General features: G+C 45.7%; 1 protein-coding gene across 3 annotated transcripts in view; it reads right to left on the minus strand.

Moving 5' to 3' along the window:
* AMBRA1 (autophagy and beclin 1 regulator 1) overlaps nucleotides 1-13,469 on the minus strand; it is a 209,955-nt gene that overhangs the window by 26,401 nt on the left and 170,085 nt on the right. For all 3 annotated transcript variants that reach the window (XM_074997585.1, XM_074997584.1, XM_074997586.1), the window contains exon 15: nucleotides 10,544-10,683. In XM_074997585.1, coding sequence (XP_074853686.1) covers nucleotides 10,544-10,683 — 140 coding nt within the window. The remainder of the gene's footprint in view (nucleotides 1-10,543; nucleotides 10,684-13,469) is intronic.

Below are 13,469 nucleotides of genomic sequence, written 5' to 3' on the forward strand. Positions count from 1 at the left end.
CTATCAATTTTGGATACAAACACCTGAACTTAAAACTGGCTGATCTGCAAAAATGCTCACTGCAAAAGCCCAGTGAGTTTATACCTCAGATGACAAACTGATGAGAAATAAAAGGTTTTAAGAAAGGACAGGGACAAGAACTATGAAATATTTTTAAATTACTTTTTTGATCTTTGACCTCAACTTGGGTGAGAATTTTCTGATCCCACTGTAGTTTTGAAAGATGACTTAGGTTTATGGTTTTATGGGGTCCATTATAAAGTAATAAAATCTTACTGATCTTAATCTTTTACTTGTTTTCTATTAAACTAATGTTTGAAGAGCACAACTATGATTAGATATTGTGGATGAACACAAAGCCTAAATTACAGTGTTAACACAATTAATTTTTGTGCATTCTTACACCTGGAAAATTAGGGAGGCACAGATGTAGTCTATGCAGCAATATGCTGACCCCTTCAAAGTGCACACTTTATTGAACTTTTGCAGCTAACCAATTTTTTTATAATAAAGAATGATTAATGACCATAGCTTTCTTTTTGAGGCACATTGTGTTACACAACTCTATTTAAGGTAGGCTATGGTGACCCGAGTGATTTGAGATAGCATAACCATGTGCTTTTTTACAAGTAAGTTGTAAGAGAAAACATTATTTAAAAAGAAGATGGTTACTCAGAGAAAAAGACACACTCTGGCTTGGTATTGGCAGCCAAGGAACTGCACTTTAGAAGACCAGATGTGGTTGCTTTGGTCTTATCACTAGCAGATGTTTTTCTTCGGCACTTGGCTGATACAGCCTGCAGTTGTCTTGGTCTCCTCTTTACTTGGGGCAGGAGCCCTCTGTGGTAAGTGCGATGGCCCAGAGGATTACATCTGTGCTCACTTACATTTTTATGGTTGTGACTTCAACCAGTGGAACCTCCCTAGAGGTCATCAGAAGCCTATCAGTCAATTACAAATCTTGCACCCTGATACATGGTTCAATCTTGGTTGAGAAATTGGCCAGCTGAACTCAATCTCCAGCCATTTTGGGAGTTTGAAAACCACTGACTCTTAGTGACATCTCTGTCACCTACTGCAACTGATATTCTGGAGATGTGGCAGGACATGACTGCACAGATGTGATTCTGGGTCCTCTCCCACAGGGTACAAGTTACAATACACATGTGGTTTGTTTTCCATTTGAGTTTTAGGCATTGGGAAGTACACAATTATCCTAATTTAACCACTTACCTTGAGGACTTTTTACATTATTTATACTTCCAATTAGACTTCCATTATTCTTTTAGCCTTTTTAAAAATAATGGAATGTTTTTGATAAAGACTGGCGAACTAAGAGGGGTGAAAGGCTATTCTTGAGCAAAGGACAGTCTTAAAACTTCATTAACATCAACTGTACTTGACCTAAGGAAAAGCGAACATTTGTAAAATAGGAGGTTGAACTTTATAAAACTAAGCCCACTTAGGTAGTCTGATTTACCTTATACAAAACTAGTCGGCTCAGTTGTCCACATACTTCCCCAATGAAATCCAGACACACAAACCAAGCTCTTTAACAGCAAACTACTAGTGGCACATTAGTCAGTACTTTAGCCTGCCCAGGGGGACAGAAGAAAGGACACACGACACACAGAGATAGTGTTAAATAAAGTGATCTGCACAACCAGCATGTGCTAGTGGCACCAATGAGCTAAGCAGTGTTGTGTGAAGCCGGAGCTGCCTCCTTCTAAATGAGTTCTTTCAAATGACACCAGATCTAGACTCCACTCTCAGGGAGTGTGATGTCAGAAGGGAAACACTGATTAAAAACCCAATTCCCAAGTCGCCACCACAGGTACGTCTACACTGGAATTAAAAATCAGCAGCTTGCCTGTATCAGCTGACTTAGGCTCATGGAGTTCCGGCTAAGGGGCTGTTTAAATGCTGTGCAGACATTTGAGCTTGGGCTGAAGCCAGGCCTCTGGACCTCAGCTAGGCAGGAGGGTCCCAGAACTCAGGCTTCAGTTTGACCCCAAACATCTACACTGCAATTAAACATCTCTTTAGCTTGAACCTATGAACCCAAGTCAGCTGACATAGGCCAGCTGCAGGCATTTTACTGCCATACAGACATATCTGGAGGCGGTGATGCGTCCACAATGACTAGGTCTCAAAGTGCAGCATGGAGCTCTCTGGAAATATAGGCTCCCCTTGTCAATTTAAAAACAACTTAGTTGAATTTCTGTTCCTAAGTTGTCTGTGCCCACAGGAACTCCTAACCTAGGGAGGCCAGCACCTGAGGGTATGTCTTCACTGCAGAATTAACTTGAGCAGTGCCCTTAGCCCCTCTCCTATCCACACATCATCTCATCTGAGTTCGGTGGTGCTTTCAGCTTAGGGTAGCTGACATGATGGAAGGTGTATGTTTTCACTCAAGCTGATAACAGCATGGACAGAGGCTAAATCACTTACATTCTGATAATCCTCCAATGTCTTTCCACAACCTCCCTGTGTGCCTGGAAGGACAAATTCCCCCACAGTTCACTGGGAAAGAATCAGAGTACCTCAGCTGACCGTACCACAAAGAACCATGAGATGTTTCTACGGGAGTCCTAGAGATAACATGGGGAGTATAGCACCACTGATGATACAGTAACTGCAGTGCAGCTGCTCAGAACCAGGTGCCAATTGCTTAAGTTTGCAATGAAGATACACACTGAGTGCCTCAGAGAGATACCATTTTCCATACTTCAATTACACAGGAAGGAGAACACTGTAGCTCCTCTTTCCCCCTTCATTCATCCTGCACCCACTGAAATTACTCTTAAAAGGCAAGCTATGCATCAGAGATTACATATTGCTGCAGGCATCTCTGCTAATAGCTGAACAGGCTGATAAATGGGAAAAGCCAGCACAGAGACAGGACGGATGCAGACAGCAGGATAGACTGACAACTCTTTACCAGCCCTAATAACCAGATGAAGGCATGCTGCCCCCATGGCTAGATGAGATGATATGCAAGTCTCACAGAAGAAACTGGACTGGCACAGGCAGACAGTCTGAGTGATAAAGCACGGAAGCTCTGGGCAGTGAAGACAATTTTCACGGAATAGGTTTGCTACAAAAAGAACTGCAATAAGTGCATAGCCCAACACTGAATTAATTTGGGACTCTCTACCTACTTCCCTATAAGAGGATTTCACTGGATAATCTGTCTCAGAAGCAAAACATATCTTTAAATAGTATTTTAATTTATTACCAGAGGCTCCCTAACTGCAGAAGGAATGATTCCTCATCTTGGCCTGCATTGCACAGCTGCCCCCAGAAAAAGCCTCTGCAGCTCTTGGTTTTTAGGATTACCCACAGCCACGTTCAAAGCATGTTGAGATTTGGAATCAATGTTTTCAATAGATCTGAGCAGTAAACTCCATCTGAAACTGTTCCTGAAGAGGGGAGATTTAGAAGGGAAGACCACAGAGGATGATGCTTAGTTTACCCTGCTGCACAGCCTTCTCCAGGAGAAGTCAGAGTGGGAATTGGGCAATTACTGTTCACACATGCCTACACAGGCTCTGGAAGGCCGTGAACATTTCACACGATGAGATTGTGGGTCTCTTCTGATGAGTGGGAAAGACCCTGAAGAGATGTGATAGAGTTGAAAGATTATGAGGCGTTGATATGGTGACTATCAACCAGGACCTGGGACAACTAGACATGCCAGTGCTCCCTCTAGGGAATGTTCCTTCTGCTGGGCCTAGTCTGTGCATTGGAATGATACAGCCTCACTTGTTTAAACAGTGATTCCTGTTCTTGTTTACAGAAGGACAGTAACCAGGAATTTACTCTGAAAACAATACACTCAATATTCACCAACAGCACTTGCTATATTTCCTCTTTCCCGTCCACTCATCCCTCATTCACCATCTCTGCTTGTTCCTCTGGGAATGCCTTTTTCAACTTAACCCTTTGAAGGGAAGGTATGCTTCTACCTCTGCCTTAATTGTTCTCCCTCAAAATTCATTTTCCACCAACCACCTCCTTATGAAATATTCTAGCTCTTCCATGGAATCTGATAATTTATGAACAAAACAAATCACTCATCTGTGCCAAGAAATGAAAAATAAACTGCTTGTACCACCTGCTTCCTTTGCAAATGACTACCTCCAACAGTTGGACTCCCTTCCTGTGGTCTTCCCACTCATGATGAAAGGGATGAAAGACTGCATGTCTCTGGGGGTCTAGCTTAGACTGAAAGCCTCTGGCCCAAATCAGTCTCCCCCTCAATGCGCAGTACAGAGAAGACTGATGGTGCTAAGGAAATAATTCACACCTTTTCCTCTTACACCTATGGAGACTGATTAGAGGCTGGCCAGATCACTGCCCCTCTTCTCTCTGCCCAAGGGGTTTCTGTGCTGCTTTCATCTTACAAAGCAAAATTATTTCATTTAATTCAATTTTAGACCAGATGGTGGACATGCAGTGCCAGACAGCAGTTGTGCTACACCAGTTGTTTGTTTCCTTGACACACAATGGAAGGGATACTTGTCTGCTTTGTTGCAGACAGGAGTCACTGGGGGTTAGGATTAACATGTGTGGAAGCACACTTCCAAGCTTTGCCCACAAAAGAAATCCTTCTTCTCTCCACCCCAAAGAGACACAAATAAACTAGCTGGCTCCTCACTGAAAGCCCCACTAGGTTTTTGGTCCCTTTAAGTGGGGTTCAGATTCCGTCCAAAATGCCTCGGTCTTTACTGCTTGTGGTTCACCTTATTGAGCAGATTTTCACAATACCATCTACCCATTGCTTTCCTACTTGCTTTGATAGCAGTAAAATAATTAAGCATGTTTGACATTTAAAGTATTACTGCTAAGCATGTGAGTCAGACCACAATGAAGTTAAAAGATGGTTACCTGTTCTGTAACTGGGATACTTTGAGGTGTGTTGCTCATGTCCATTCCATAACCTTCCCTCCTGCTCTATTGTCAGACTTTCCAGGAAGAAAACTCAGGGAGGCAGGACAGGACAGGTATGGGGGGAAACAAGCAAGCACCCCTTTCACCACACTATGAGGACACTACTTGAAGGGTCCACAGAGACGCTCCTCTACAGACACTGTTGAGGGAAAAGCTTCTAGCACTAGTGTGTGGTGCCATTTCTGGAGAGACTGCATGTAGGGTTGGATGGAATGCAGAGACGGCTGCAAGGTGCACTCTGATGGAAGAATGGCCTTGACCCTCACTCCTGAGCTGCAATAAGTAGTCCAAGATGGACTGCACCTAAAAATGTGAGAGGAAAATGCTGTGCTCTAAAGCCCAGCAGAAAAACCTCATCCACTTGGCCAATAAGTTAATCTTGTGGATGGCTTCCTACTTTCTCTTCCAATCAGGTATGTTCTTCCAGGTTCAACCACAAAGCATCCATACCAAGAGGCTCAAGTTTGGGGTGTAGGAGCTGACCATGGTCTGCAACAGCCAGCCTGATTCAATGGGACGGGGCCAGTACATGCGCATCACCATGTTCATGAGTGTGCTGAACTAGAGCTGGTGGAGCCATGCTAGGATAATCACAATGACCTGTGCTTTGTCTTGTTTGATTTTTACTAGAACCTGGTTGGTGAAAGAGATTGGTGGGAACACATACATCAGACCCTTGGCCCATGAAGGAAGGCATTGGAGAGGGAGCCCTTTGCTCACGCCCTGGTGGGAGCAAAACCAACGGCACTTCTTGTTTTGTGTGGTGGTGAAAAGGATCACTTGAGGAATTCCCCAACGCTGGAAGATCATGCAGGCCTTTTCCTGGTGGAGCGACCCTTCAAGGTGAGAGAAGTCCAAGCTGAAGTGATTCTCTAGGGCATTCCTGACACTAAGGAGGTGACCTGCCTCGAGATGGATGTTGTGGCCAATGCAGAAGTCCCAGAGGAGGAGTGTCTCTTAGCATAGAGCCAATGAGTATACCCCTCCTTGCCTGTTCAATTACAACTTCAAGGCTGTATTATCTGTCAGGACTCTCATCACCTTGCCTGACAGGTACAGTAGGAAACACCTCCTCCAATCAGGTATATTCTTCCCGGTTCACACACAAAGCATCCACATCAAGAGGTGTAGAGAATCCAGATGGAGTGTAGGAGCCGACCATGGTCTTGCGATAGCCAATCTGATTGGATGAGGCGGCCACAGGCCTCCAAACCAAGCAAAGCACTCTGAGTTCCTTGACATTTAAGTGTAACGTTGCCTCCTCTGGGGTCCATGTGCTCTGGGTTCGGAGATCTTGGGGCTGTGTGCTCCAGTTGCAGTCCAAGGCATCTGACACCAGCTCGAGGGAAGGAGCAGGACTCCTTCTAGGACATTTTCATGATTGGTCCACTACTGCAATGAGCTGAGTACAGGTGGGGGAAATAGTCATGATCTTCTCTAAGTGGTCCCTAGCCTGAGAATGGGGTGGGGTGGAAAGAAATTTGAGTGTGTAGCTCTGTGCTACTGTACTGAGGAACCAGTGATCCACAGTTATCACCAACCATCCTGTGAAGAAATGGGAAAGGCAGTTGCCAAAAATGAGGAAGAATGGATCCAGGGAATGGTTTTGTATATTGTCCTCAGGTGCAACCTCAAAACGACTTCTTAGCTCCTTGTTTGGAGTGTGCTGGCAATATGTGCTTAGGCTTCTTGTGCAGCAGGTCCTGCTGAAGTTGGCTCTCTTGCCCCTGGGTAGTTGTGGTTTGGTCTATGTATGCACCAGGCCCAGAACATGGAGCCCCATGATTTCTACAGTGATACTGGAATCTTTCAGCCCATGTAATTTGTTAACTGTCTGATCTGCAAGCAGGGCCTGGCCATCGAAGGGGAAGTTCTGAATCAACTGCTGACCCTCAGTGGACAAGCCTGAGGGGTGCAGCTAGCAAGCTTCCTGCATGGAGATGGCAGAAGCAAGCAGCAGAATCTGCAGCATCAGATGCTACTTGGACAGACACTCTGGCAGTGGCCATGCCCATGTCTTGTATTGTCTGGAATTCTTTATGGGAACAGCTTGGGAGGGTCTTCTGAAACTTAGCCAAGGTCTGCCATATGTTAAAATCAGAGAGGCCCAGGACAGCCTGGTGGCTAGCCACCCTCAACTGAAGGCTAGTCAAAAGAATTTTAATCTAGTCTAAACAAGTCCAGCCTCTTGGAGTCTATTTTTGTAGACTGCTCTGGGTTGTCCCTGTCATCCCTTGTGGCTAACTGTGTTGACCACCAGGGAATTTGGGTCAGGTTGGGAGAAGAGATAATTGTGTCCTTCAGGTAGGACGAAGTGCTTATGCTTTGCCTGCTTGCAAATGGTGGCCATAGAGGAGGGTGCTTGCCATAAGATGTTAGCTATTATTTAACATCCCTACCCTAGCAGAGGCTGTGGAGGAGAGAACAAGCAAGAGGGAATCCTCCTGCTTCTCCAGCACTTCTGTCCCTAGTTGGAAGGTGGGAGAACCATCTTCAATGGTTCCTGGTGTGTCTCAGAGTCATCCTGAGAAATAGGGTAAGAGGGCCCAGTGATATTTTATTCTGAAGCAGTCCATGTGGATGAAGGGGTCAACCTGCTGGACCACCAATAGGACCCACAGAATCTGCAATACACATCTCCTCACCACCAGTACCTCAGACTCCATTGTACCCATTGGTGGTCCAGCAGGTTGACCCCCTTCATCAACTTAGACTTGCGGTGTCTTTTCCCTGAGGCCTCAAGAGGGTTGGACTGTCAAGGCCACCAGCCTGTGAGAAATGCCTGATGCTGAGAGGGCAGGTTACAAGGGCTGAGTGGACCAAGGACACTACAGAACCAACTACTGGGCCTGAGACCACAGGGTGGGTTTCGGTGCTGATGTTGCAGATAGCATCTTGGGTCTGGGAGGCTGCCCTGCCGATATTAAGCTATGCTCTGTGCCAAAGCCATATCTGAAGTGGTTGGTACCCAGAGATCAGGATCTACTGGAGTGGTGACTTCATGTCTGATTTGCCATTGCATTTGGGGGAGGAATGAGCCAAGAGGGATGTGCGCCTCCATGGGAAGCCTGGTGGTTGGTGGTGCTCAGAAGATCCATAATGGAAGACAGGCATTCCACACCTTGTGCCTTGAGACCGGTAACAAAAGACAAGAAGTGATACCTAGAAGTTTCGCAGGCAAGTTGCCTTTAGGGATTTCTCCAAATATGGTTACACCCACCCTGGGGACTGATGCCCATGGCTCCTGTCATTCGGGATCTGTAATGGTGACCCATCAATGCAATGGGTCAATCCCACTGTTCTTGCTAGGAGGCACGTGCTTCTGTGGGCCTGCAGTAAGTAACTGGTCACATCAACCTCAAACCCCACTGATGGTAACTGAAGAGGACTCCACTGTGACAGCCTCCCCAGGCATGTTGTCTTCTAGCAGATGATTGGTGATGGAATGCTCCCCATAGTGGGGAAGAGTGCTGCTGGGGCAAGAGTGGATGTAAGGATCCCAAAGTGGGCTTACCCCATGGCATGAGCACTGCTGGGTGCTGGTGTGGCTGGCACTGGGAGCGTCAGGATTTCCTGTGCTGCCTGAAGGGCTCTGGCTGTCAATGGCACCTGAAGCTGATGGAGGCCTGTCTCTGGGTCTATGGTTTCAAGAAAGGAATGGTACAGGCTGCAACACTCAACGTGACCAGAAGCCCGACTTCCTCAAATGAATGTTGAAGGAAAAACTCTGGCACCAGTGCATGTATCACACACACACCCCCCAAATGCGAAATGGACATCAGCAAGCACCCAAAGAAAAAAAGTGCAGTTCGCATCTCTTGAGCTATTGTTGTAGGCTGTTGCAAACTCAGACTTTGCTACGTTGGTTACACTGTCCACACTCCAGGTTCTTTCAGCAACTGTAAACATAGACATTTTCTTCATTTTTGTCTACATGGGGAACACTGATCAGCATGGCTATCCTGGAATAATTCCCCCATGTAGATGATCTACTTCAGAATAGAAGTGTTTTTATTATTGTGAGCAGAGTAATTAGTCCAGAATTAAATCACTCTCATTCCACAGTAAAGTCTTTATATGGGGAACTATTCTGGTGTGGTTTATTCCACAATAGCTAAATGAGTCAATTTCCCCACATAGTCAAAGCCTTAACGAAAGCTGAGATTCTGGAGAACCAACAAGCAGTTTGAAAGAGGTGCTGCTATGCTTCATCACTGCATACCGGCTCAATTTCAGCTGTGATTGCAGTGTCCCCCTATCGTTGTTGGTTAAATTAGAAATGATTAGAACAGCTTACACAGGTTGAACCTCCCTTGTCTGGCATCCTGGGGACCTGGCCAGTGCTGGACAAGAGAATTTGGTGGACCACAGGAGGCCAGTATTGTCTAGCAGCACTACAGCACTTCCACCACTTACTGGGGTCTTAGACGACATTTGGGGCAAATTAGAGGTAAACAACAGCACAGAACACCAAGAGCCATGACTAGGAGTTGGAAACAAACTTCATGGGACCATGGGAAACTTGGCCACACCCATGGTAAATGGTCATCTGTCTAACTAAACTCATGCTAGACTACAGATGTTGCTGGATTGGAGCGTTCTGGATTAGAGAGGTTCAACCTGTATTTATCTTAATTAAATGAACTGTATACTGACCATATCACACTTCACAACCACCACATGCTCAACTGCATGCAGAGCAGGAGGAAATCTGCTTCTATTATTTCCAGTGGACTCATCTGATGTGGAATTTCAGAGGCACTTTTTACAGAAAGCGAGCAACTTTACCTGCCAGAAATCTTAACAAGTGAAACAGAACTCCAAACAAGTACACAGTTCAGGAACCAAAGGAACCTCAGCAACAACAAAATCATTAATGCTGGGACACCAACGATGCTAGTTATATATGAGAGTATTAACCCTGCATTTCAAAAGGAGCTACAGAAAACACGTGGACTAACCAGTGGAAAAAGGAATCTCAGTCCTAGTGTTTGGTCTTGAAGTTCCCTTGATGAACCTCTTCTACTACAAGTGAAATGTGTAAACACTCCACCACCAGGACCTCCCTTGCCTGTCAATCTCCTCCCACACAATAAAATTTCTAAATTAGATTCTGCATGTCACCATATAGATTTACAAGTAGATGCCATTACGGTTTTGTATGAATATATAAATAGAACTGCCAGACTATATCACACCAGTGGCCTTTCATGCTAGGGGCGCAGCAACTCAGTGAATTGCTCTAACAGCCTATACAAAATGTTTTTGTTAACAATCTCACATTGAACATTCCAGGGAGATTCACAAGTGTCTGGGCACATAGGAAGCATCTGGACAGACTGTGAAGACCATAGTAGGCAGAAACTAGCTAGATGAGATATAGCATCCTCACAGTGTCTCAGATTTCCTTTCAAGGCAGAACAGCTACTTTACTTTTCAAAGACCAAAGTAAAACTCTCAAAAAGAAGTTGCTCCCTAACACAGCCCTATGTGAGGAGAACCCACCCTGGCTTAAGGCATTCCCCGAAAGAAAGAAAAAAGGCAGCAAAAATATCAATGCTTCCCTTAGAGACTAAGCCATGCCACTTACTCTGGTCGACAAATTACCAGGTCCCCTTTGTTAGTGCCATATGCCAAACCCAGGCCTGGCTCGGGTAGCCAGCGAGCAGAATTTATGCTGACATGTCTCCTCTGGTCAGCAGGCATTGGGTACAGGACGTTGAAAACTCTCTAGAAAAAAAGCACACAGAAGGATGATTTGAAAAAGCAATAACAAACAGGGCTGCCAAGAAGACACACTCACTTGAATCCCCTGTGGCACGCAGCTGCGCAGAAAGACTTATTTACAAGCTGTTCCAAGAAGGAAGAGTAAGCATTTTGACAGAAACAAACACACATCCACAAATATTTAACAAATGGCTGTAGAGCAGGACATCATCAGATCTTCACTCAGACATTTGGCTACCCAGCTACATTGTCCCTTCACTGGCACTAATTAATAAGGGAGTGGGAACAGCTGCTGTACTTGCATCAACCTGACACTAGCACAAGTGGGAATGCTTTGGCTCTTTACCCCCACTTCCCACCTTCACGCTCTTGTCATAATACAACTAGGGGAACTGTGCCAGCCAGGAAATGTACTGGCTTCCACTGGCAACCGCCCAAGCAATCACCTGCATGCCTTAGTTATGAAACAAACCTGAGATCCATCTACAAATGATACGGGATCTCATCTACATCAACTGTTTCCTGGATGGCCTTCAGCAACTGGCTGATTTCCCCCTCTCAGGCTGCAAAGAGATAAAACAAATGTGGAGTCCAGAGTTTGTCCAGGAGACACACAAGCACTGCAGTGAGACACACCCTTTCAATTTGGTTTGCCTCCCACCACAGTTCCCTTCACCCAATTAATTTGGCTACCTTATTAAGACCCTAAGCTGTGGAATCCATACCAAGCACTGCTTGTCTCTGCCACCCAGCCTCACCTAGGCCCAACACTGCAGGGCTCAGACTTGTGCTGAGTGCCACTGATATTACAAAGGGATCTCCCTCAACTCTAAGTCACAACAGTTCCACAGAAACTTGAAAACTCTCCACCTGCACTCGCAATCTCCAGGACACTACATGCCAACCATGGGCCACAAAGTCAACAATTCTGATAAACCCAGAAGAAGTGAAGGCTATAAAACCATAGGATGGGAAGTGGAAAAGGACAACAATGTGCTGGTTTGGCCACTGGAGTACCTGGAGGGAACTGCTTCAGAACACCATATCACACAGGGCAGATTCCAATAGGAGGCTTGGCACGTAAGGCTTCAGGAGGAGGGCCAAGAGGTACTTCGGAAAAGACAATTCATTAAGAAGGCTAAGGAGGGTTATGCTAGAGGCAACTTGAGCTGCTGAGCTGGAGCCATCATAAGTGACATGCCAACTGTTGAGACTTTCCTTTAAAAAGGTCTAGAATTTAATCTGATCTCAGGTCACAAGAGAAATGCGTGTTCCCATTACAATCACTAGTAAATTTTAGCTCATCAAAGTTTCTATAGAAGTTTGGTCAAGCTGGCTTGGTTGGTGAAGGACCACAGGAAACTGGGACTACTACCTGCAACAATATAGGGGTGCTGCATGTTAGCATTGTGGTGCATTGTCTCAGCTGTGGGGACCCAGGATTGGAAAAGCAGAAGACCAGTATCTGGGGGGAGCATGATTTGTTGATTAAGTTCCTGATTGGATCTCAGGAGATTTGGGTTCTACTCCAGTGCTATCACTGATCTTCTGTGAGAGGCTGGGCAAGTCACTTTACTTCTGTGCAGTTCCATTTTCTCTCCCACCTTCGTCAGTCTTGCTTATTTAAACTAAGTTCTTTAAGGCAGGGACTATTTTAGTACCCGTTTGTAAAAGGCTGAGGAGATGGGGGGCCCTATCCTGGAAAATGTTAGACAAATAGATCAGCAGAACTATCTGTAGCTACAGGCAATTTTCAGTCTTTCCTCAGAAAGAGCTACATTTAGATTAGCAAATGAATCCTTTAGGATTTCTCCGAAAGACAGAGGCCAGTCACTATCTTTTCCCTTGGATTTGCTTGGTAGTCAGTAGTCTTCACAGGCGCTCAGCAAGAGAGGAAGGAAGGAACAGCTTCCCAGGTGTTTTGTTGTGTACTTGCCACAACCCCTTACTCTTCCAGTATGGCCACCCTATTTTCTGCTCCTGCTCCACAAGCTAGCAGGAATCTCTCTCTCTCTCTCTCTCACACACACACACACACATCTGTTGCCATGGAGACTGGTGCACTCAGAGATGGGGGAACTGTGGATTTTGATGGGTAGGGGGAGGAGAAAGTGGCTTACAAGAGCACAGTGCATTAATTTAGAAAACAGCATTTGAAATGTCCCAGAAAAGCCACATGGGGATTCAGCTGCACATCTGTTTGTCCACATGCCACAGAACAAACAGTTTCCCTTTCCTGCTGAGGAATCACAGCTGGTGAAACTGGCTTTCGGAACTAGCCTCTGATGGTCAAAGGATGGGAATCCATTAGTTCACCTGCAACTCAGCACGCTTAGTGGTCAGGTGCTTGGAGGCCGGTGGCTTGGCAAGAACAATTTCAAGTCCAGGTGTTTCTCAGCAAGGGGTACCAGTGGAACATGATGGCAAGTGCCTGGCTCTGCCATGCTGTGAAACTGACAGCTAAAAGCGGAATCTCAAAAGTTAAGAACAGTTGGAAATTCTCCCTAGTGACACCTGCTTCATTCAGCCCACTTCTCCATCCACTTCTAAATAGCCGAAAGCTCCGAAGAGTTCCCCTTCCCTGTGGCTTCCCACATCCCTTGCTAATGGGACGATGCCATGCAGTGTTAAGAGGTAATGACGTCCATGCATGTGGTAATTAACAGATACAAGTAGAGAGAGGGAGTACAGCTGCACTGCAATCATCACCACTCCCAGCAGTAACCAGGACCCAGCTAATCAGTCAGATGCAGTCATACAGATGAGCTGCTGAAACCACATTTATTAGC

The sequence above is a fragment of the Carettochelys insculpta genome, chromosome 6 (genome assembly GCF_033958435.1).
Source record: "Carettochelys insculpta isolate YL-2023 chromosome 6, ASM3395843v1, whole genome shotgun sequence".
NCBI classification, from domain to species: Eukaryota; Metazoa; Chordata; order Testudines; family Carettochelyidae; genus Carettochelys; species Carettochelys insculpta.